This window comes from Oryx dammah, unplaced genomic scaffold (genome assembly GCF_014754425.2).
Source record: "Oryx dammah isolate SB20612 unplaced genomic scaffold, SCBI_Odam_1.1 HiC_scaffold_20, whole genome shotgun sequence".
NCBI classification, from domain to species: domain Eukaryota; kingdom Metazoa; phylum Chordata; class Mammalia; order Artiodactyla; family Bovidae; genus Oryx; species Oryx dammah.
In genome coordinates this window covers 15,151,317-15,174,540 of record NW_024070204.1, presented here as the reverse complement: position 1 = coordinate 15,174,540, position 23,224 = coordinate 15,151,317, and the positions used below count along the sequence as shown (strand labels likewise).

The 23,224-nt window shown below is 43.9% G+C and overlaps 1 protein-coding gene across 1 annotated transcript in view; it reads left to right on the top strand.

Annotated features, from left to right (window-relative positions):
- RETREG1 (reticulophagy regulator 1) overlaps positions 1-23,224 on the top strand; it is a 155,820-nt gene that overhangs the window by 25,222 nt on the left and 107,374 nt on the right. Inside the window, exon 2 of the mRNA XM_040262477.1 lies at positions 21,667-21,773. Coding sequence (XP_040118411.1) covers positions 21,667-21,773 — 107 coding nt within the window. The remainder of the gene's footprint in view (positions 1-21,666; positions 21,774-23,224) is intronic.

Here is a 23,224-nt window from a genome sequence, read left to right as displayed (position 1 = left end):
ATCTTGCAATAACCTATCATGGAAAATAATCTGAAAAAAAAATGTATATATATAACTGAATCGCTTTGCTATACACCTGAAACTAACATAATAAAATGAGATGAACATGTAAAAATATTTAGCGCATGGCAAGTCCTTATGACACCTCAGCTTCTTTTTTTCTCAGGCTCACCCATAAAGGTTCATTGAATTCCTTACTGTGTGTCTGGCCCCCCTTACCCTTTCCCAAGAGCGAGTCTTCTTAGAAGCCTCCACCCCTGCCACTGTGCATTGCATCAGTGTTTTCATTTATTTATTTATGAAGGAAGAGGCCCCAAGTTCAGCTCGGATTTGGATCAGCCCTAAGGTATTACTTCTGCGTTTACGGTTCATGAACTCAGAGGATGTTTGGATGGGAAATGCCCAGGGGAATCATTGCAGTTCACTGTTTGCAAACCTGGCTGTTAACACGGAGACTCCTGTGCCCCACCCCAAGGATTCTGCCCTCCTAGGTCCAGCACGGAGCCCAGGAATCTGTATTTAGAAAAAGTGTCCTGCGTGATTCTGATGGTCAGTCAGTTTGGGGAAGGACTTATCTAGCCAGTGTCCACTTTGCAGATGAAAATACTGAAGCGTAGAGAGGAGGATGGAGGTGTTTCTCACTGGCCGTGTGATTTGGGGCTGAAATTCAAACTTTGCAGTTGCCAGTGGGCAGACACACCATATATCTCCTTGCTATTGGCATAAAAGCCTATGTAAACCCAGGTGGCTCACTGGTAAAGAATACACCTGCTGATACAGAAGACACAAGTTCAATCTCTAGGTCTGGAAGATCCCCTGGAGAAGGAAATGGCAACCCACTCCAGTAGTCTTGCCTGGAAAATTCCCTGGACAGAGGAGCTGGTGGTAAGGGGGTGGGCAATACAGTCCATGGGGTCGCCAAACAGTCGGACACGACTTAGCGACTAAACAACAAAACCAACAGCGATGCTGAAAACAGATGCTTGACCTCGTGTTTATTTTTTTCCCTCCTCTGTGCTTCTGGGTCCCACTGTCCCTTTTCCGGTCTCCACCATCCCTGACCCCCCCAAATCCCCTTCCCCTTGCCTTCCTTCCGTCATGCCCCATTGCAGTGCATGGCTTTGATAGCATCTTTTTTTTCTTTTTCTAGCTCCTTTCTGTGACGGAGTCTTGCAGTTAGTCTTTAACTTACTGGTAACTCAGCTGGAATGGGCTGTAGAGGTTGACTGACTCACCCTACTTGGAAGTCAGCTTCTACTGAGCTGTGGAGACCACCTGGGACAGGTGTGGGGCATGGTGGATGGACAGATACTGTACCCCAGGTGGCGGTGCTAGAAACCCACTGCTCGCCGGGATGCTCCTGACTTGATTTGCCCGTGGCTTTTCTCCCAATTCCTTTGCAGAGCTGGGGGAGGGCAGGCCTGATTTTGCCTTGCCTTAACCTCAGTTGGACTTGGTTCCTCTCCAGCTGTGCCCTTGGCTTCTCCCACTCCCTGGGCTCAAGAACACAGACGCCCCACTGCTCCTCCCCACAGTCTTGTGGTTTGTCCACCGTGAGTTGCTGAGCTGGGCACATTCCCTGAATTCACTGGATTATCACTACTGGTTTCTCCTGGAGCCAGCCCGACTCCCTCCTCCACTGACTGCAGTGGACCCGTTCTGATTGCCTCATTCTGATGCTTCCCTGCCTGTGGGTGGCTTCCAAAATGTCTCACCTCCCCGGGTCAAGAGGCTCACCTCTTTATTTTTCTTCATACTGCTCAACTCTCTTGCTTCTGATTCACTTTTTTGGTCATTGCAACAAAAGTACTTCTCTGGAAAAAGAAAAAAAAAGCATTTCTTCGGAGACTAACACTTCAGAATTAGTCTCTGATTTGCAATTTCTTGAGTCATTACTTTATCTCACTGGATTGCATGATTACCCTCTTCTTTCTCAATTATTTAAAATGTGTATTTAGCTGATTTCTAAGAAATAAACCCCTCCTCCCCTTGGCATATCTTCATGTTTAAACAGATTTGAATTTGGGATGCATTTTACAATTCAGAGGGTCATAGTGTATTTGGCAGATTTTTTTCCCTTTTGTGGGGTGCATGCTCAGTCATGTCTGACTCTTTGCAATCCTTTGGACTGGAGCCCGCCAGGCTCCTCTGTCCATTGGATTTCTCAGGCAACAATACTGGAGTGGGTTGCCATTTCCTCCTCCAGGGGATCTTCTTGACCCAGGGATTGAACCTGTGTCTCCTGTGTTGGTGGTGTGTAATTTCACATGGCATCTTCAGACAGTATTTTTGTTGGAAAAATTAAAGGCAACTTCAGTGAAGATTCAGAATTTTGTGATATTAAGGAGGACTGCTGCCAGTACACCTAACTCTTGACAAGATGATGGAATTATTTTTCAGAAAAATGTGATCTGGAGATTGAATAATGTTGGATAAGTCATATGAGGCCCTTCTTTTATGCTTAGAGCCATGTAATGTTAATATAATATTTAATAAAGCTCTATCTAGGCAAAGCCTATGGTTCTGTATATTTCAGTTAAAAAAACACTAAACTTCCTTTTTAGATCTCTGTTGTGAAAGAGCTGCAAAGCCAACACTATAGATGAATTTGTGCGTGAGAACTTGGAGAGTTTCAGTGCTTTTGTCTTTCTCTGGAGACAAAAAAAAAAAATGTGTTTTTTACCTGTCAACAGCCTTCATTTCATTGTAAAAAGTGAGTTATACTTTACCCAGAAAGGAGGGTTAGGTTTTTACATGTGGGTTGAGCTAAATATTGTCTTTTTCATCCATTAACAAAGAAATGGTTGTTTCCTTTTGTGAATTATCTCTTTCTTTGCTTCTTAAGAAATGTATCCTGTCAAGCCATTTAATTTGACCTTGCAAAACTCATCATGAAGTAATGGAAGATTCAGTTAGTGTTTCCTTATCAAATCGATGCACAATTAATCCAAAAAAGAAAAAGGTTTAGAGGCTGTAGTTGGCCACCGAGAGGTTCACAGAAGGTCGCTTGCCTCCTTTTCATCGTGCCCACTGTCCACGCAGCCCTTCCTGGGGCTCTCCCAGCCTGGCCCCGTGCTCGGCCTGCCCCCAGTCGTGAGCTGGAGCAGGCACCCTGGAGCCCCATGCACCTTTGCAATGCCTGAAACCAGGGCAGGGCCATGGAGAAACTGTGGCCCTGAATGCCGTGTGCACAGGACGCTGAGATGATGGGAGACTGGAGTGTAATTTAGTTCCCACCACGTTGTTTTCCTTTTTGAGCATCTTCATGGAGGGGTGTCCAGGCTCCTCTATCCATGGGATTCTCCAGGCAAGAATACTGGAGTAGGGTGCCATTTCCTCCTCCAGGGGATCTTCCCAACCCAGGAATCGAACCTGGGTCTCCTGCCTTACAGGCAGATTCTTTACCGACTGAGCTTCAAGGGAAGATCCCCCTGTCCATGGCTTAATAGGCAGTGATTTCAGACTGATTTTATATTAGTCAAAGCCCATAGTTTGATCGGAAATTTCTCTACTTAAAATCACAGTACTTTCCAAAATGGACATCATTTGGGAGTTCCCTGGTCTCCTCTATTTTTTTTTTCACCATTAGAAGAGTCATGAGGTCACAGTCATGCAGATTTTCTCTGAGTCTGTTTTCCTGATACCCTCCCTTGTCTCTGAGCATATGGGTTGGGTCTTATTTCTTAGCAGAGCAGAGACTAGTGTTATAAACCATCCTAACAATACCAAGTGGACTGTGGCCATTGGTGACTTGGAAACTAGATTGAAATGCAAATTGATGTACCCGAACTGGAGAAGAAAGTGTAGAATAGAGAAAGGACAGAAAGAAAAAAGCAAATAGACAAATCTATTTATTCCAGTATAAAAATGAATCAGAAATGATGCTATGCTAGTATGGCTGGAAATCATCCGTAAACTGTAATTATCACAAGCTAGACATGAGTCAGCCTGGTCATGCAGTGTTTTCTTGAAGCAATCATTGCACTGAGATGTAGAAATTGGACACAACTTGCTAAAAGAAAATACACACAGTGAGATGCAGAACTTGACCTTTCCAATAACTGTTAAACCATACAGTATGTCTTTATAAGACAGAGGGGTATTCATATATACATATGATTTTATATGTATAAGCATAAATAATTTAATATATTTGTATGTAACGTATGATTGTTATACACAGTATTGACCTACCATGATGTGTGCGTGCTAAGTTGCTTCAGTCCAACTCCTTGCAACCCTGTGGTCTATAGCCCGCCAGGCTCCTCTGTCTGTGGGATTCTCCAGGCAAGAACACTGGAGCAGGTTGCCATGCCTTCCTCCAGGGGATCTCCCCAACCCAGGGATTGAACCTGCACCTCTTACGTCTCTTGCACTGGCAAGTGGGTTCTTTGCCACTAGCACCACCTGGCAAGCCTCACCTACCATGATGTATATATGTATATTATAGTTTGTCATATGTAATATATACCTGTCTTGGCTTTCTGAGTGTGGATTATCCATTGTCAGATAAAAGAAGTACATGTAGTGTACACTGTTATATTTAAAATGGGTAACCAAGCAAGGACCTACTGTAGAGCACGTGAAACTCTGCTTAGTGGTGTGTGGCAGCCTGGATGGGAAGGGAGTTTGGGGGAGGATGGAGACAGGTATATGGATGGCTGAGTCCCTTTGGTGGCTGTTCAGCTGACACTATAAGAGCCTTGTTCATCATCCACACCCCTGTACAAAACAAAAAGATTAAAAAATATGCATGTAACTGTCTTAGTAAGCAGAAATGATGTTTTAATTTAAAATGGTATTTAAATTTAATTGGTTATGAAAAGCTCACGTGCAGAACAATCAGAGCCCGAGACTTAGGGGCTGGTAGGGCTTCTTACTGTTCTCACTTTGAGGAAGCATCTGTTGATACAGTCAGGATCCCTTGGCTAATTTGGAGAAAGACAAGTGTCTATGACCTTTTTATCGAACTAAAGCCTCTTGATGAAAGTGAAAGTGGAGAGTGAAAAAGTTGGCTTAAAGCTCAACATTCAGAAAACGAAGATCATGGCATCTGGTCCCATCACTTCATGGGAAATAGATGGGGAACCAGTGGAAACAGTGTCAGACTTTATTTTGGGGGGCTCCAAAATCACTGCAGATGGTGACTGCAGCCATGAAATTAAAAGACGCTTACTCCTTGGAAGAAAAGTTATGACCAACCTAGATAGCATATTCAAAAGCAGAGACATTACTTTGCTGACTAAGGTCCATCTAGTCAAGGCTATGGTTTTTCCAGTGGTCCTGTATGGATATGAGAGTTGGACTGTGAAGAAGGCTGAGTGCCGAAGAATTGATGCTTTCGAACTGTGGTGTTGGAGAAGACTCTTGAGAGTCCCTTGGACTGCAAGGAGATCCAACCAGTCCATTCTGAAGATCAACCCTGGGATTTCTTTGGAAGGAATGATACTAAAGCTGAAACTCCAGTACTTTGGCCACCTCATGCGAAGAGTTGACTCATTGGAAAAGACTGATGCTGGGAGGGATTGGGGGCAGAAGGAGAAGGGGACGACAGAGGATGAGACGGCTGGATGGCATCACTGACTCAATGGACGTGAGTCTGAGTGATCTCTGGGAGTTGGTGATGGACAGGGAGGCCTGGCATGCTACAGTTCATGGGCTCGCAAAGAGTCGGACACGACTGAAGGACTGAACTGAACTGAACAATGATTTTAAAGTGAAAGAAAAAAAACCTTTCCAGGGCTGGCTGAAAGGGCATGTGACCTGTGCAGACACGCAGAGCCTGGTGCCCAGAAGGCCCTGCACTTGGAGACTGATGCTCTGAGGCTTCAGTCTTATAATTCTTAGCCCTTCTGTCGTGGGATTTGTGTTTCACCCGTGAAGTGCAATAGGACAGTGAAGCAAGGGCAGCAAGGAGCCTCAGCTTAAGTGTGGGGTCTCCTCACCAGGGTGCTGTATGGGCGCCCCCTCCCTGCCACTGGGTGCTGGCGCTGCCAACCTTCCCCTCCCCACCCCACCTAGGATGGCTGCCCCAGGGTGGTGGCCGGGTTGCATCAACAAGAGGAGGCGGGTGTTCCACTGTGACCTCCCGCTCCTCACTGGGGAGCAGGTGTGAGACACAGACCACCACCTTTGCTCCTGCCCCGAGCACCCCGGTGCTCCGAGTGACCAGTCGGCAGGGGCCTCACCCCTGCCCTGGATCCAGGTCCCAAACCCACCCTGGAGTAGGGGCTGCAGTGTCTCGGGGAGCCCCCCTTTGTTGGGAGTGGGGCCTGCAGCCTGGTGGAAGGGGAGGTTGATTCTCCACTGCCAGCGCCTGCATGTTCACCTTGCACTGGACTCGGAGAGCCACGTAGGCCCCAGCGTGAGAGACACCTGTCCACAGCCTCTTCCTCTTAAAAGTCTGTGCTTTTTCACTCTGCTTCCTGGGGCCTTATGGGCATCCTGCACTGGGACCGCAACCTGTCTCTGAATCGTTGTTCAGCAGCGTTCAGGAATCCTCTGGCCACCTGGGTGTGGCCATTTCTGCTTCAAAACTCCCCCGTGGGTGAGGGGCTCACTGTGTCTGTCCGTGAATTCTGTGAATGGGTGGATCAGCAGGGTCACCTGGGTCTTGGACTCAGGTCAGTCTGTGCCATGTGATATTTGCTGGCAGGTCCTAACGTTGTTTGATTCTACTGAGAATGTTCCCAAACCTCACAGTGTGAGCCTCAGCGTCAGCCAAGCAGATGAGCACTTATAGACACTCAGACCCGAGGAGTGCAGCAGGTTTCAACAAGGTGTTTAAGAAAAGTCTCTCATTATATCTTTATGGACAGGATGGACTAACATGGGCAGAAGGTAATGGCAAGCTGGATGGTCTGTCATATTCATACAGTACTGATTAATAATAGTAAACTAGGTCTCCATGGGAATCACCAGGCTCTAGTCCTGATCCGTCTTTGATGAGGATGAGGACAGATGACACACAGACGTCAGATGTGTGGGAGTCATGGCACTGGGTAAGAGAATGAAGGTGGTTGATGCCACCAGTAAAGGCTGTAGGTTTGATTGATGGGCTGTCAAACAGGCACCAACGTAATAAGGCTTACTGAGATTCAAAAGCTGCAGCAGAAAAATAAAATCCGTGGAGGTTTTAGCTGCCTATAAATTGAAAAGCATGCTGATAGAGCTATTTTTAAAAAGGCTGTGTCCAAGTGAGTTAATGAGTTGAAAACTTATGAATACACAAAATGCTGCATACACATTTTCAGAGAAGTTTTATTTGTAATTGCCCCGAATTGGAAGCAACCAAGGTGTCCTTCAGGAGGACAAGCAGTGGTACACGGATAAACGGTGGTGCAGCATATGATGGGATGTTGCTGCTGTTGCTGCTGAGTCACTTCAGTCGTGTCCGACTCTGTGCGACCCCATAGATGGCAGCCCAACAAGGCTCTCCCATCCCTGGGATTCTCCAGGCAAGAACACTGGAGTGGGTTGCCATTTCCTTCTCCAGTGCATGAAAGTGAAAAGTGAAAGTGAAGTCACTCAGTCGTGTCTGACTCTTCACGACCCCATGGACTGCAGCCTACCAGGCTCCTCCATCCATGGGATTTTCCAGGGAAGAATACTGGAGTGGGGTGCCATTGCCTTCTCCATATTCAGTAATAAAAAGAAGCGAGTTATCAAGCCATGAAAAGACAGAGGAACTTAAATAAATACTAAGTGAAAAGAGCCAGTCTGAAAAAGTTACCTGCTATGTGATTGCAGTTATATGACGTTCTGGAAAAGGCAGACTCCTAGGTACAGTAAAATGACCAGTGGTCACCAGAGTTTATGGGGAGAGAGAGAGGTATGACCATGTGGAGCTCAGGGATTTTTAGGGCAGTGAAAATATGCCGGGTGACACTGTCATGATGGATACATGAAATTCTGCATTTGTCAGAAGCCACAGAATGTGTGACACAGAGTGAGCTCTCCTGTGATCTATGGACTTGGTTAATAACCTATCAGTATTGGTTCATCAGTCATAACGCATGTATCACACTGAAGCAAGGTGTTAATGCTAGGAGACACTGCAGGTGGGATGGGAGGATAAGGGAGGAGGGGATATGGGAAGTCTCTGCACAGTCTACTCAGTTTTTCTGTAAACCTAAAACTGCTCTAAAAACACAGCCTATTAATTTTTAAAAAACTGTATAAGTAGAGCTTTGGAATCCAGAACGAAGGGATTCAAGGCCCCTAGGGATTCCTGGCTCCCCTACAGAGGCCCAGTGGGAGCATTTGGTCTGAAAAGAGTCAACCCTGGAACCCCGCCAGAGTGGAATTAGACATGGGGAAGAGGTGACAGGACCAGGGTTGTCTGTCCTGACGAGGCATGATCATGACCCCCGCTTTCTGCAACCTTGGTGGTGGTGGCCCGTGTCACTGAGGAGTGCTCTTGGGATCTCTTGAGTCAGTTCAGCACACCCTGAGCAGACATACTCTCCAAACTCGGTGACAGCCCTTCTAGCTATTCTCATGTAGTAACAGGAGGAGGAAGAAGAGTAGCTTGTGTTTTGGAGGTGTTTTGCAATGTGGTGAGAGAGTGGCTTAGAGCCAAGCTGTTTGGATTCCCAGATCCCATCTGGATTCTGGTCCCACCTCCCCTGATGATGAGGCCTTGAGCAAATTTCTTAACCTCTCCTTGCTCATCTGCAAAATGGGGCTAATTATAGTAGCTTCCTCATGGGATTGTTATAAGGATTAAATGAGCGAGTACATACATTGTTGTAAGGATTAAACAAGTGAATACATACACTGTTATAAGGATTAAGCGAGTGAATACATACATTAAATGATGTCTAGAGCCATGCTTACACTCACTAGACATCAGCTGTTCTATTCACTGCAATGTGGTTTTATAGTAGCTTCCTCATGGGATTGTTATAAGGATTAAATGAGCAAATACATACATTGTTATAAGGGTTAAACAAGTGAATACATATATTGTTATAAGGATTAAATGAGTGGATGCATAATTTAAATGATGTCTAGAACCATGCTTGCACTCACTAGACATCAGCCATTCTATTCACTGCAATGTGGCTCTGGATGGCAGAACTTGAGCCTCTGGGTTGAGGGAGGCCGGCGTTAAGGGCACTTTCTCACTCTCCTGTCCAAGCCTCTCGCTGTTCCCCTGCTTGCCCTGTTCCCCAACCCAGAATGCCTTTAGTGCCTTTTTACCTGGCAAAGTCCGGCTGTTCTGGGGGAGTCGAGAGCTTAAACGCCACCCTCTCTCGAGAGCTCTCTCTGCCTTTCCTATGTGGTCATCGGTCCTCTTTCCTGTTTCCACAGTCTTGTGGAAAGTACTTGGGTTAAACATAGCTGTTTACTTGTCTGCTTCTCAGCTTCTCTGGGATTTAGTCATCGGTGTATCCCTGCAGCTAGCCCAGGGCCCGACAGTCACTGGTTATGGAATGAAATGGGATTTCCCCTTCCCCCAGTAATAAAAGGACACTGTAGGAAACTGGATGCAGAAGACATGCTGAGCTTCCCCATATGAGATGTGTTTCAGTAGGACTGGGTGATGCTTACCGAGGGAATCATGGATTGGATGAAAAAGTGTAGTCTTTCTCTGAGTAGTGCCACAGAGTGCCAGAATCAGAATCGCTTATGGCCAGCAGGCAGGGATTTTTTGTTTGTTTGTTTGTTTGTTTGTTTGTTTTGATGTCCTATAAGACAATTTTCATAAAAGAAAAGATTGGTTCAAAACAACTCTGTTCAACTATTTTTTTTTAAAGATGTTGCTTATTTATTTTATTTTTGGTTGCAGTGGGTTTTCTCTGCTGTAGGAGGGCTTTCTCTAGGTGCAGCAAGCGGGGGCTACTTTCTGTTGTGGTGCTGGGGCTTCTCATTGCTGTGGCTTCTCTTGATGCGGAACTCAGGCTCTAGGTGAATGGTCTCCATAGTTGTGGCACACAGCCTTGGTTGCTCTGAGACATGTGGGATCTTCCCAGGCCAGGACTCGGACCCATGTCCCCTGCATTGGCAGGCAGATTCTTTACCACTAGACCAGCAGGGAAGCCCTCTGTTCAACTATGTTTTTAAAAAAAATATAATTTGATTTAGTCAGATTGCAACCCTTGTTATTCTTGAGCTTTCAATTTTAGCTATCATAGCATTATTTTGTTTATATATCCAACAAATTTTAGCAGTCATTCTCAGGAGAGTCTTTGATGAAAGATTTGTGTGTTAGTGGCTCAGTTATATCCAACTCGTTGTGACCATGGGCTGCAGCACGCAGATTCTCTGTCCATGGGATTCTCCAGGCAAGAATACTGGCTGCTGCTGCTGCTGCTAAGTCGCTTCAGTCGTGTCCAACTCTGTGCGACCCAGAGACGGCAGCCCACCAGGCTCCCCATCCCTGGGATTCTCCAGGCAAGAACACTGGAGTGGGTTGCTATTCCCTTCTCCAGGGGAATCTTCCTGACCCAGGGACTGAAGCCAGGTCTCCTGCGGTGCAGGCAGATTCTTTATCATCTGAGATCGGTTTCATTAGAAAGTTTCATTAAACTCCCTTCCACATGTTAAACTGCATTTGTAAAGTTTATATTTTCCCTGTCCCTTTAAAGTGTTTTATTATCAAAGGTTACTACATTTTATACCAAAGGGACTCAGGAACCAACCTGATTAAGCTCTCACAAACCACGATGGGCCACTTGAGGGTCCGTAGGGGTGAGACTCCAGGGGCTGTGGCACATCATTCATAAACACTGAAAAGGAATGAAGGAGAGCAGCCTCTCTACCTTTACCTTAAATCTTAGTATTAGAGGACACTAAGGTCTCATTTTCTTGAAGGCTGGTAAATAAAGAGAAGGAATCAAGTGTTGATCCCGCCTTTGCCTTGAGATCCATCTCTCCTGGTCATCCGACATTGATGAAGGGAAGTTTCTCTTGATCGACGTGACCCAGCTAACAACTGAGGCAAGAACGAAGTGCTTCCACCCCTGGGTAGCCCCTGAGGAAGTATCGGCCAGACAGCCATCACCAACGGCTGCTAATGTCACAGAATCGAGACAGCGGTCACTGTGTACCTCCTGATGGGAACACACAGGTCCACCTGTCATGCAGCTCTACAGAAAAAGAAACAGCTGAAATCTGGTCAAGACTGTAGATGCAGCTACCAGTTTTCACAGTCTGCAGAAGGGGTAAAGGAAAGTGTTACACTAAACCACAAGGATACAAGAAATGATTCTCAGACTTTGGAAAGCTTTACTGGACAAAATGAGTCTTTTTCTTCCATGATAATTTTAAGCAGAAACAGTAATAATAATAAATAAAAGAGAGAGAGAGAGATGAGGGGCAGACAGGAAACATACAAATTACAGGAAACTTAAAACTCACATCTGTCCGCTTCAGTGTATGATTTTTTCAGATTCTGGTTCAGTCTTTCAGTGTTTTCGTGTGTGTGTGTGCACATGGGTGCAACAGATGACTGGGCAATTGGGAATGCTGACAGGTGCCTGATGACATTAAAGAATGTTTGCCTTAAGGACATTAAGCAGTATTATTAGATGTGATAGTGATATTGTTGTTAGGTTAAAAGTCCCTTTTTGTTTTTGAAGATAAATGACATTTGCAAATACACACACACAAAATAAAATTTTGTGAAGTTTGATATTTGCTTCAAATAATTTAGCTGCGTATGTGGTGGAGAGAGCTTCAGTTCAGTTCAGTTACTCAGTCATGTCTGACTCTTTGCAACCCCAGGGACTGCAGCATGCCAGGCCTCCTTGTCCATCACCAACTCCTGGAGTTTACTCAAACTCATGTCCACTGAGTCGGTGATGCCATCCAACCATCTCATCCTCTGTTGTCCCCTTCTCCTCCTGCCTTCAGTCTTACCCAGCATTAGGGTCTTTTCAAATGAGTCAGCTCTTCTCATTAAGTAGCCAAAGTATTGGAGTTTCAGCTTCAGCATCAGTCCTTCCAATGAACATGCAGGGCTGATTTCCTTTAGGATGGACTGGTTGGATCTCCTTGCAGTCCAAGGCACTCTCAAGAGTCTTCTCCAACACCACAGTTCAAAAGCATCAATTCTTTGGTGCTCAGCTTTCTTTATAGTCCAACTCTCACATCCATACATGACCACAGGAAAAACCACAGCTTTGACTAGACGGACCTTTGTTGGCAAATTAATGTCTCTGCTTTTTAATATGCTATCTAGGTTGGTCATAACTTTCCTTCCGAGGTGTAAGTGTCTTTTTACTTCATGGCTGCAATCACCATCTGCAGTGATTTTGGAGCCAAAGAAAATAAATCTATTTATTTTTTAGATTTGTTTCTCCACTGTTCTCCATCTATTTGCCATGAAGTGATGGGACCGAATGCCATGATCTTTGTTTTCTGAATGTTGAGCTTTAAGCCAACTTTTCGCTCTCCTGTTTCCCTTTCATCAAGAGACTGTTTAGTTCTTCACTTTCTGCCATAAGGGTGGTGTCATCTGCATATCTGAGGTTATTGATATTTCTCCCGGCAGTCTTGATTCCAGCTTGTGCTTCCTCCAGCCCAGCATGTCTCAGGATGTACTCTGCATATAATTTAAACAAGCAGGGTGACAATATACAGCCTTGATGTACTCCTTTTCCTATTTGGAATCAGTCTGTTGTTCCATGTCCAGTTCTAACTGTTGCTTCCTGACCTGCATACAGGTTTCTCAAAAGGCAGGTCAGGCGGTCTGGTATTCCCATCTCTTTCAGAACTTTCCATAGTTTATTGTGATCCACACAGTCAGTGGCTTTAGCATAGTCAATAAAGCAGAAATAGATATAGAAATAGGAGAGAGCTTCGGTGTGCGGGAATATAAAGAAACAAGGCTGGCCATGAATGGAGAATGATTGAAGCTGGGTTTACTCTACTTCAGTTTCTCTTTTTGTATATGTTTGAAAGATACCAAAATAAAAGTTTTAAAAAATGACCTTGTCTGACAGCCAAGATCTCCCAAATATTAGGCATTTCCCATAAAATAAATACATTCATAAGTGTTCCTATGATTTGAATTTCAAATCAGAAGTCTAAATTATGCTACATATTTTCATTGGAACCATGAGATGAATCCTCATAGGCAGTGTAAATAACTATAATACCAAAAATATGCAGGTTTTTCCTAAGTACAAATTATTAATATTAGGACTTTGTTTCTTAGACATTTCTATTCTTAACTCTTGTACTGCAAAGACACTCATTGACCAAGGAGACATATACAATCCCATACAATTTTGGCATTTCCACTCCAAGTATAGAATAGTGATTGGGTTACATTCTCATTTGGCTGAGGATCTTTCATGACCAATGAGACCCTTGGGCAAGATACCAACTAGTCCCTGGCTCAGGGCACATGAGGGGCATCCTCAGGGCTCTTGGAGTTGCTATGGCAATGCCCTCTAAATGAGAGCTATTAGCAGCCAGGGCGATGGGTCAAAGTCCTATCATTCCCTAATTTTTGTATTCCTGGAAGATTGTAATTTCCACTAAAAGAATAAGTAATGACCAGCACTGATTCAGTTCATTTTGCATTTCTTTGGTTTATAAGAGATCCTTAAATGGCTTCCTGGTTATCTCAAAATATCTTTAAACTTGAGGGAACTTTCTCTCCTAGGTCTTTACCTGACTCTGAAGCCAAGGCCTTTCTAATGAAACATAGTAATCTAACATCTGCAGATTCCTTCTGATGCAATGTGAGTCACACTGAGTTACAACTCATTTGTGGAGTCAGTTAAGTGAGTCGCGGTCAGCATTTTAAAATATAGTGGAATTGAAGGAAAGTATCAGAAGTCATCACACATTATAAGGACAAATATCACTTTGAAGCTGGTTTCATCTGTATGTATGTAGATATAAATGAATTTCTTACAGTAGATCATTATCAAAAATTCTGAGAACTGCCACTTCAGTGTGTTGTGGTTCAGTTGCTCAGTCATGTCCAATTCTTTGCGACCCCATGGACTGCAGCACGCCAGGCTTCTTTGTCCTTTACCATCTCTCGTGCTGGCAAAGTAATGTCTCTGCTTTTTAGTATGCTGTCTAGATTTGTTATAGCTTTACTTTCAAGGAGCAAGCGTCTTTTAATTTCATGTATGCAGTCACCATCTGCAGTGGTTTTGGAGCCCAAGAAAATAAAAGTCTCTCACTATTTCCATTGTTTCCACAACTATTTGCCATGACATGGCCCAGTGTAGGCCCCCATAAATATATTTATTGAATGTAAATACTAGTATTTAAACCACCTATTTCAGAGGTTCTGTGGGGAGGAGCCTGGGGTCTGGGAATCTGTATTTTAACAAGCTTTCCAGGCAGGCAGGCTGCTAACAGTTGCAGAACTATACTTAGGAAGCACTGACCTATTCTACCCACTCTGGCCCAGGTCACACACAGACAATTAGCATAAGAACCAGACCTTGAACTTGGGTTGTCCACATTCTGGGAGAGGGTTTACCCATACTTTACCAGCATCTCATGTTGGCCACTTCTCACCAAGCACACTGCATAACCTTCCTGAATGCCAGTTTCCTCCCTATCTCCCTCATCTTCTCTGCTGCCCTCAGGCATTTCCCTAAATCACTCAATTTCATTTTCCTACTCTATATCTTTGGCTTTTTCTCTACTGTTAAAACCAAACTCCCTATATATCCTCAGGGCTTGCCACAGTCAGCCCTGAGCCTGGCACCTCAATCTCTTCTCTCTGCCCATCTCCCAACTCTCTTCTTTATCCCTCTGCTTCTGCTGGGGCTATCCCAGACCACCTGCATGCCCCAGGCACACCTCACTCTTGTCTCATTCTTCTACTCATGTTATATCCACTAATTGGAACTTAGCTTCTATTTTCCTCTGAATTGCATCTCCTCCCATACCAAGTTCAATGCCACTTTTCTAGATCTTCCTTGATTTGGAGTTAATAATTTCTCCTCCTTTGCTTCTCTTTTCTCTTTGCCCATGTTTTGCTATAGCATTAAGACTCATTGCCTTGGATTTTGTTAGCACAGCCTGTGTTCATTTCTCTGATGAGGAAGCAAGTTCCTAGAAGGCAGTTTTCATGTATTCTTTGCTTTTTTATATTAATACATTCTACACTGCTTTACAGTTAGTGTTGTGATAAATCTGTTAATTTTTCTGAGTTATGGTTGCCCCAAGTGAAAGGATTCCCTAGTGGCTCAGACAGTAAAGAATCTGCCTGCAATGTGGGAGACTTGGGTTCAATCCCTGGGTCAGGAAGATCCCCTGAAGAAGGAAATGGCAACCCACTCCAGTATTCTTGCCTGGAGAATCCCATGGACAGAGGAGCCTGGCAGGCTTCAGTTCACAGGTTTGCAAAGAACTATTAATTAGCAGCTTAACCAACTAACTTATATAAAATGGGCTTCAACCTCTGTATGAAGGCTCTAAGCTCCCTGTGACTTCTTTGCCTTTCCATTCCTTTATAAAACCAATCAAAAACAAACAAGCCAAAAAAGTACTGTAGGGTTTGTGTGCTGTTCATCATAAAGAATTCTTTGTTTTCTTCTGGAGAGGAAGTGGGCAGATAGACAAAAGAGCAGTGATATTAGAGAGAAAGGGCTGGCAAACTGGGTTCCTAATAACTGCTATTTTTAAGAGATGGGTGGGAAAATGGGTAGGAGTTAAAGAAATGAACACGACATAAAACAGAAACTAAGACAGGATAGTAAGTAAAGAGCATCTACTTTAGCTACTCTCTGTGCATGAGGAGAGGCTTCCCTGATAGCTCAGTTGGTAAAGAATCCGCCAGCAATGCAAGAGACTCCAGAGAGAGTTTTGCCAAGAGAATGCACTGGTCATAGCAAACACCCTTTTCCAATAACACAAGAGAAGTCTCTACACATGGGCATGACCAGATGGTCAATACCAAAATCAGATTGATTATATTCTTTGCAGCCAAAGATGGAGAAGCTCTATATAGTCAGCAAAAACAAGACAGGGAGCTGACTGTGGCTCAGATCATGAACTCCTTATTGCAAAATTCAAACTTAAAATGAAAAAGTAGGGAAAACCACTAGACCATTCAGGTATGACCTAAATCAAATCCCTTACGATTATACAGTGGAAGTGACAAATAGATTTAAGGCATTAGATTTGATAGAGTGCCTGAAGAACTATGGATGGACATTTGTGACATTGTATAGGAGACAGGAATCAAGACCATCCCCAAGAAAAAGAAATGCAAAAAAGCAAAATGGCTGTCTGGGGAGGCCTTACAAATAGCTGTGAATAGAAGAGAAGTGAAAGGCAAAGGAGAAAAGGAAAGATATACACATTTGAATGCAGAGTTCCAAAGAATAGCAAGGAGAGATAAAGCCTTCCTTAGTGATCAATGCAAAGAAATAGAGGGAAACAATAGAATGGGAAAGACTAGAGATCTCTTCAAGAAAATTAAAGATACCAAGGGAACATTTCATGCAAAGATGGGCTTAATAAAGAACAGAAATGGTATGGACCTAACAGAAACAGAAGATATTAAGAAGAGGTGGCAAGAATACACAGAAGAACTATACAAAAAAGATCTTCGCAACTCAGATAATCATGATGGTGTGATCACTAACTTAGAGCCAGGCATCCTGGGATGTGAAGTCAAGTGGGCCTTAGGAAGCATCACTATGAACAAAGCTAGTGGAGGTGATGGAATTCCAGTTGAGCTATTTCAAATCCTGAGAGTTGATGCTGTGAAAGTGCTTCACTCAATATACCAGCAAATTTGAAGACTCAGCAGTGGCCATAGGACTGGAAAAGGTCAGGTTTCATTCCAATCCCAAAGAAAGGCAATGCCAAAGAATGTTCAAACTACTGCACAATTGCACTTATCTCACACGCTAGTAAAGTAATGCTCAAAATTCTCCAAGCCAGTCTTCAACAGTACATGAACTGTGAGCTTCCAGATGTTCAAGCTGGATTTAGAAAAGGCAGAGGAACCAGAGATCAAATTGCCAACCATCCGCTGGATCATGGAAAAAGCAAGAAAGTTCCAGAAAAACATCTATTTCTGCTTTATTGACTATGCTAAAGCCGTTGACTGTGTGGATCACAATAAACTGTGGAAAATTCTGAAAGAGATGGGAATACTAGACAACCTGACCTGCCTCTTGAGAAACCTATATGCAGGTCAGGAAGCAACAGTTAGAACTGGACATGGAACAACAGACTTCAAATCAGGAAAGGAGTACGTCAAGGCTGTATATTGTCACCCTTGTTTAACTTATATGCAGAGTACATCATGAGAAATGCTGGGCTGGATGAAGCACAAGCTGGAATCAATATTGCCGGGAGAAGAAATATCAATAAACTCATATATGCAGATGACACCACCCTTATGGCAGAAAGTGAAGAAGAACTAAAGAGCCTCTTGATGAAAATGAAAGAGGAGAGTGAAAAAGTTGACTTAAAGCTTAACATTCAGAAAACGAAGATCATGGCATCCGGTCCCATCACTTCATGGGAAATAGATGGGGAAACAGTGGCTCATTTTATTTTTCTGGGTTCCAAAATCACTGCAAATGATGATTGCAGCCATGAAATTAAAAGATGCTTACTCCTGGGAAGGAAAGTTATGACCAACCTAGATAGCATATTAAAAAGCAGAGATATTACTTTGCCAACAAAGGTCTGTCTAGTTAAGGCTATGGTTTTTCCTGTGGTCATGTATGGATATGAGAGTTGGACTGTGAAGAAAGCTGAGTTCCAAAGAATTGATGCTTTTGAACTGTGGTGTTGGAGAAGACTCTTGAGAGTGCCTTGGACTGCAAGGAGATCCAACCAGTCCATCCAAAAGGAGATCAGTTCTGGGTATTCATTGGAAGGACTGATGTTGAAGCTGAAACTCCAGTACTTTGGCCACCTGATGCGAAGAGCTGACTCACTGGAAAAGACCCTGATGCTGGGAGGGATTAGGGGCAGGAGGAGAAGGGGACGACAGAGGATGAGATGGTTGGATGGCATCACCGACTCAATGGACATGGATTTGGGTGAACTCCGGGAGTTGGCGATGGACAGGGAGGCCTGGTGTGCTGCGGTTCATGGTGTCGCAAAGAGTTGGACATGACTGAGCGACTGAACTGAACTGAACAGAGACAGCATATTAAAAAGCATAGACATTACTTTACCAACAAAGGTCTGTCTAGTCAAAGCTATAGTTTTTTCGGTAGTCATGTACAGATGTGAGAGTTGGACTATAAAGAAACCTGAATGCCAAAGAATTGATGCTTTTGAACTGTGGTGTTGGAAAAGATTCTTGAGAGTCCCTTGGACTGCAAGGAGATCAAACCAGTCAACTCTAAAGGAAATCACCTTGCTTATAGTTTCCTTTGTTGTGCAGAAGCTTTTAATTTTAATTAGGTTCCATTTGTTTATTTTTGCTTTTATTTCCAATATTCTGGGAGGTGGGTCATAGAGGATCCTGCTGTGATTTATGTCAGAGAGTGTTTTGCCTATGTTCTCCTCTAGGAGTTTTATAGTTTCTGGTCTTACATTTAGATCTTTAATCCATTTTGAGTTTATTTTTATGTATGATGTTAGAAAGTGTTCTAGTTTCATTCTTTTACAAGTGGTTGACCAGTTTTCCCAGCACCACTTGTTAAAGAGAGTGTCTTTTCTCCGTTGTATATTCTTTCCTCCTTTGTCAAAAATAAGGTGTCCATAGGTGTGTGGATTTATCCCTGGGCTTTCTATTTTGTTCCATTGATCTATATTTCTATCTTTGTGACAGTACTATACTGTCTTGATGACTGTGGCTTTGTAGTAGAGCCTGAAGTCAGGCAGGTTAATTCCTCCAGTTCCATTCTTCTTCTCAAGATTGCTTTGGCTATTCGGGAAACTATAAGCAAGGTGAAAAGACAGCCTTCCGAATGGGAGAAAATGATAGCAAACGAAGCAACTGACAAACAACTAATCTCAAAAATATATAAGCAACTCCTGCAGCTCAATTCCAGAAAAATAAATGACCCAATCAAAAAGTGGGCCAAAGAACTAAATAGACATTTCTCCAAAGAAGACATACAGATGGCTAACAAACACATGAAAAGATGCTCAACATCACTCATTATCAGAGAAGTGCAAATCAAAACCACAGTGAGGTAGCATTTCACACCAGTCAGAATGGCTGTGATCCAAAAGTCTACAAGCAATAAATGCTGGAGAGGGTGTGGAGAAAAGGGAACCCTCTTACACTGTTGGTGGCAATGCAAACTAGTACAGTCACTATGGAGAACAGTGTGGAGATTCCTTAAAAAACTGGAAATAGAACTGCCTTATGACTCAGCAACCTCACTGCTGGGCATACACACCGAGGAAACCAGAATTGAAAGAGACACGTGTACCCCAATGTTCATCACAGCACTGTTTATAATAGTCAGGACATGGAAGCAACCTAGATGTCCATCAGCAGATGAATGGATAAGAAAGCTGTGATACATATACACAATGGAGTATTACTCAGCCATTAAAAAGGATACATTTGAATCAGTTCTAATGAGGTGGATGAAACTGGAACCTATTATACAGAGTGAAGTAAGCCAGAAAGAAAAACACCAATACAGTATACTAATGCAATGAAATTGAAAGAGGAGAGTGAAAAAGTTGGCTTAAAACTCAACATTCAGAAAATGAAGATCATGTCATCACTTCATGGGAAATAGATGGGGAAACAGTGGAAACAGTGTCAGACTTTATTTTTGGGGGCTGCAAAATCACTGCAGATGGTGATTGCAGCCATGAAATTAAAAGACACTTACTCCTTGGAAGAAAAGTCATGGCCAACCTAGATAGCATATTGAAAAGTGGAGACATTACTTTGCCAACAAAGGTCCATCTAGTCAAGGCTATGGTTTTTCCAGTGGTCATGTATGAATATGAGAGTTGGACTGTGAAGAAAGCTGAGTGCCAAAGAATTGATGGTTTTGAACTGTGGTGTTGGAGAAGACTCCTGAGAGTCCCTTGGACTGCAAGGAGATCCAACCAGTCCATTTTAAAGGGGATCAGCCCTGGATGTTCTTTGGAAAGAATGATGCTGAAGCTGAAACGCCAATACTTTGGCGACCTGATGCGAAGAGTTGACTCATTGGAAAAGACCCTGATGCTGGGAGGGATTAGGGGCAGGAGGAGAAGGGGACGACAGAGGATGAGACGGCTGGATGGCATCACCAACTTGATGGACGTGAGTTTGAGTAAACTCTGGGAGTTGGTGATGGACAGGGAGGCCTGGCGTGCTGCGATTCATGGGGTCACAAAGAGTCGGACATGGCTGAGTGACTGAACTGAACTGAACTGAACTGAACGCATATATATGGAATTTAGAAAGATGGTAATGCTAACCCTGTATGCGAGACAGCAAAAGAGACACAGATGTATAGAACAGTCCTTTGGACTCTGTGGGAGAGGGAGAGGGTGGGATGATTTGGGAGAATGGCATTGAAACATGTATAATATCATAAGAAATGAATCGCCAGTCCAGGTTCAATGCAGGATACAGGATGCTTGGGGCTGGTGCACTGGGATGACCCAGAGGGATGTACAGGGAGGGAGGTGGGAGGGGGTTTCAGGATGGGGAACACGTGTATACCTGTGGCAGATTCATGTTGATGTATGGCAAAACCAATACAATATTGTAATTAGCCTCCAATTAAAATAAATTTAAATTAAAAAAAATAAAGGAAATCAGTCCTGAATGTTCATTGGAAGGACTAATGCTGAAGGTGAAACTCCAATACTTTGGCCATCTGATGCAAAGAACTAACTCATTTGAAAAGACCCTGTTGCTGGCAAAGATTGAAGGCAGGAGGGGACAAAGATTGAAGGGGACGACAGAGGATGAGATGGTTGCATGGCATCACCGACTCAATGGACGTGAATTTGAGTATACTGCAAGAGTTGGTGATGGACAGGGTGGCCTGGCATGCTGCAGTCCATGGGGTTGCAAAAGGTCGGACACGACTGAGCAACTGAACTGCCTGACTGACTGTGCCTAAGAATACCCGGCAGCTCTGGCTTTGTTATAATGATTCTGCTCCAGGTCAATTCTATTCCATCTAGCAAAGTGCTATTTGGGCCATACCCAAGATCGCAAATCCTTTGCCCAGATGGGCAGTTAGAGCAGAAAAGCATGGCACAAAAGTGCACATGGCTCAGGTGCTCTTATTTCATTGTCTCTAATGCCTATTAAGTAACTTTCTTTCTTCTTTAATTTTTGGCTCCTCTGGGTCTTGGTTGCTTTGCACAGGCTTTCTCTGGTTGCGGCGAGTGGAAGCTGTTCTCTAGTTGCGGTGCTCGGGCTTCTCATTGTGGTGGCTTTTCTTGTTGCATAGCATGGGCTGTAGGTACACAGGATTTAGTTGTTTCACCTCGTGGGCTCTAGATCACGAGCTCAGCAGCTGTGGTGCACAGGCTTAGTTGCCCCCAGACATGTGGGATCTTCCTGAACCAGAGATCGAACCTGTGTCCCCTGCATTGGCAGGTAGATTCTTAACCACTGGCCCACCAGGGAAGTCCCAAGTAACTTTCATATGGTCACGTTGTGGGTGCTTTTGACAAGTGAAATCATTTATTGAATCTGTTTTATGTTTCTGTGGCAGAAAGTAAACCTGATTGTTTAAAAAAGGTTAAATCCTCAAATAGAAACAATGATTTGTCTGTTTTTTGCTGTTATAGGTTCCTTGCACTGACTCCATGGAGAGTGTATCACCTGATTTCCGTCATGATCCTTACACGTGTTATTATGCAGATAATAAAGGATATGATTTTGTCTAGAACTAGAGGTAAGAAAACTTTGAATTCACTTTTTGGCATTTAATTTTCTAGACCCTGAATGTCTGACCTTTGTGTAGACATTTTAACTAAGTGGTCTTTGAAAAGGAACAAAATAACAGATTGTATAGGCACTGGCTTTTTTAGTTTAAATCTTTGTTAGGTGTTACTTTTAAATTTATTAAATTTATTTAGGTATTTATCATTTATTGAACAGATGTGTCCTTAGTCATACTGCTGCTGCTGGGCAAATGGTTTGTGTGTGCTGGTTTCTCTTTTGGCTCTGAGCGCTGTTATTCTAAATACCATTTTGATATTCAAGTAGGCCGCAGTGAGGATGACAGTTAAATATTTATTACATCCCACATGACGAAACTGAGCCATTGGAAAATGGACTGCTGCTGCTGCTGCTAAGTTGATTCAGTTGTGTCCGACTCTGTGCGACCCCATAGATGGCAGCCCACCAGGCTCCCCCGTCCCTGGGATTCTTCGGGCAAGAACACTGGAGTGGGTTGCCATTTCCTTCTCCAGGGGATCTTCCTGACCCAGGGATCGAGCCCAGGTCTCCTGCATTGCAGGCCGATGCTTTAACCTCTGACCCACCAGGGAAGCCACAGTGCTCTATAGTTCACTTTAAATCCGGTTTATATTTTAAGTCTATATGGTTCTTAAATTAACTCATGTGTAAACCATTTAGAAAGATTGTTTCACATGGCCGTGTTTCAAGGTTTGGAGGTGATTCCTTGGAGGTGATACCTCCAAGGTTTGGAGGTCCCTGTTCTGAACAGATTTGGTTTTGTCCAGTTACCACTTTTCTCAAATCTGTACAGGTTGGTTTATATTCTTGGACGTATTCTTCCTTCTTGCTCTGTCTCCCTCCTCCCCATGCCCCTCTTTTCTGTTTCAGAGAATAGGCTCCTAACTGTCTCCCTTCTAACCCTAACCGGGCACCCGGTGCTTTCTGTTCACCCTAACACATGTGTGCATGCTCAGTTGTGTTCAACTCTTTGTGACCCTTTGGACTGTAGCCCGCCAGGCTCTCTATGCCTAGAATTTTCTAGGCACGATTACTGGAGTGGGTTGCCATTTGCTCTTCCAGGGGATCTTCCTGACTCAGGGATCAAACCCACGTCTTTTGCATTACAGGCAGATTCTTTACCGCTGAGCCTTTCGGGAAGCCCCTCTGTTCGCCCTAGAAATACTAATTCTGCCTAGAGTTGGGGCTTCCCTTGTGGCTCAGATGGTAAAGAATTTGCCTGCAATGCAGAAGATCTTGGTTCGATCCTTGGCTTGGGAAGATCCCCTGGAGGAGAATATGGCAACCCACTCCAGTATTCTTGCCTGGAGAATCCCCATGGACAGAGGAGCCTGGTGGGCTACAGTCCATTGGGGTCACAAAGAGTCGGACATGACCGAGTGACTAAGCACAGCACAGAGTTGGGGCATCTCCATGCTGTAGAGC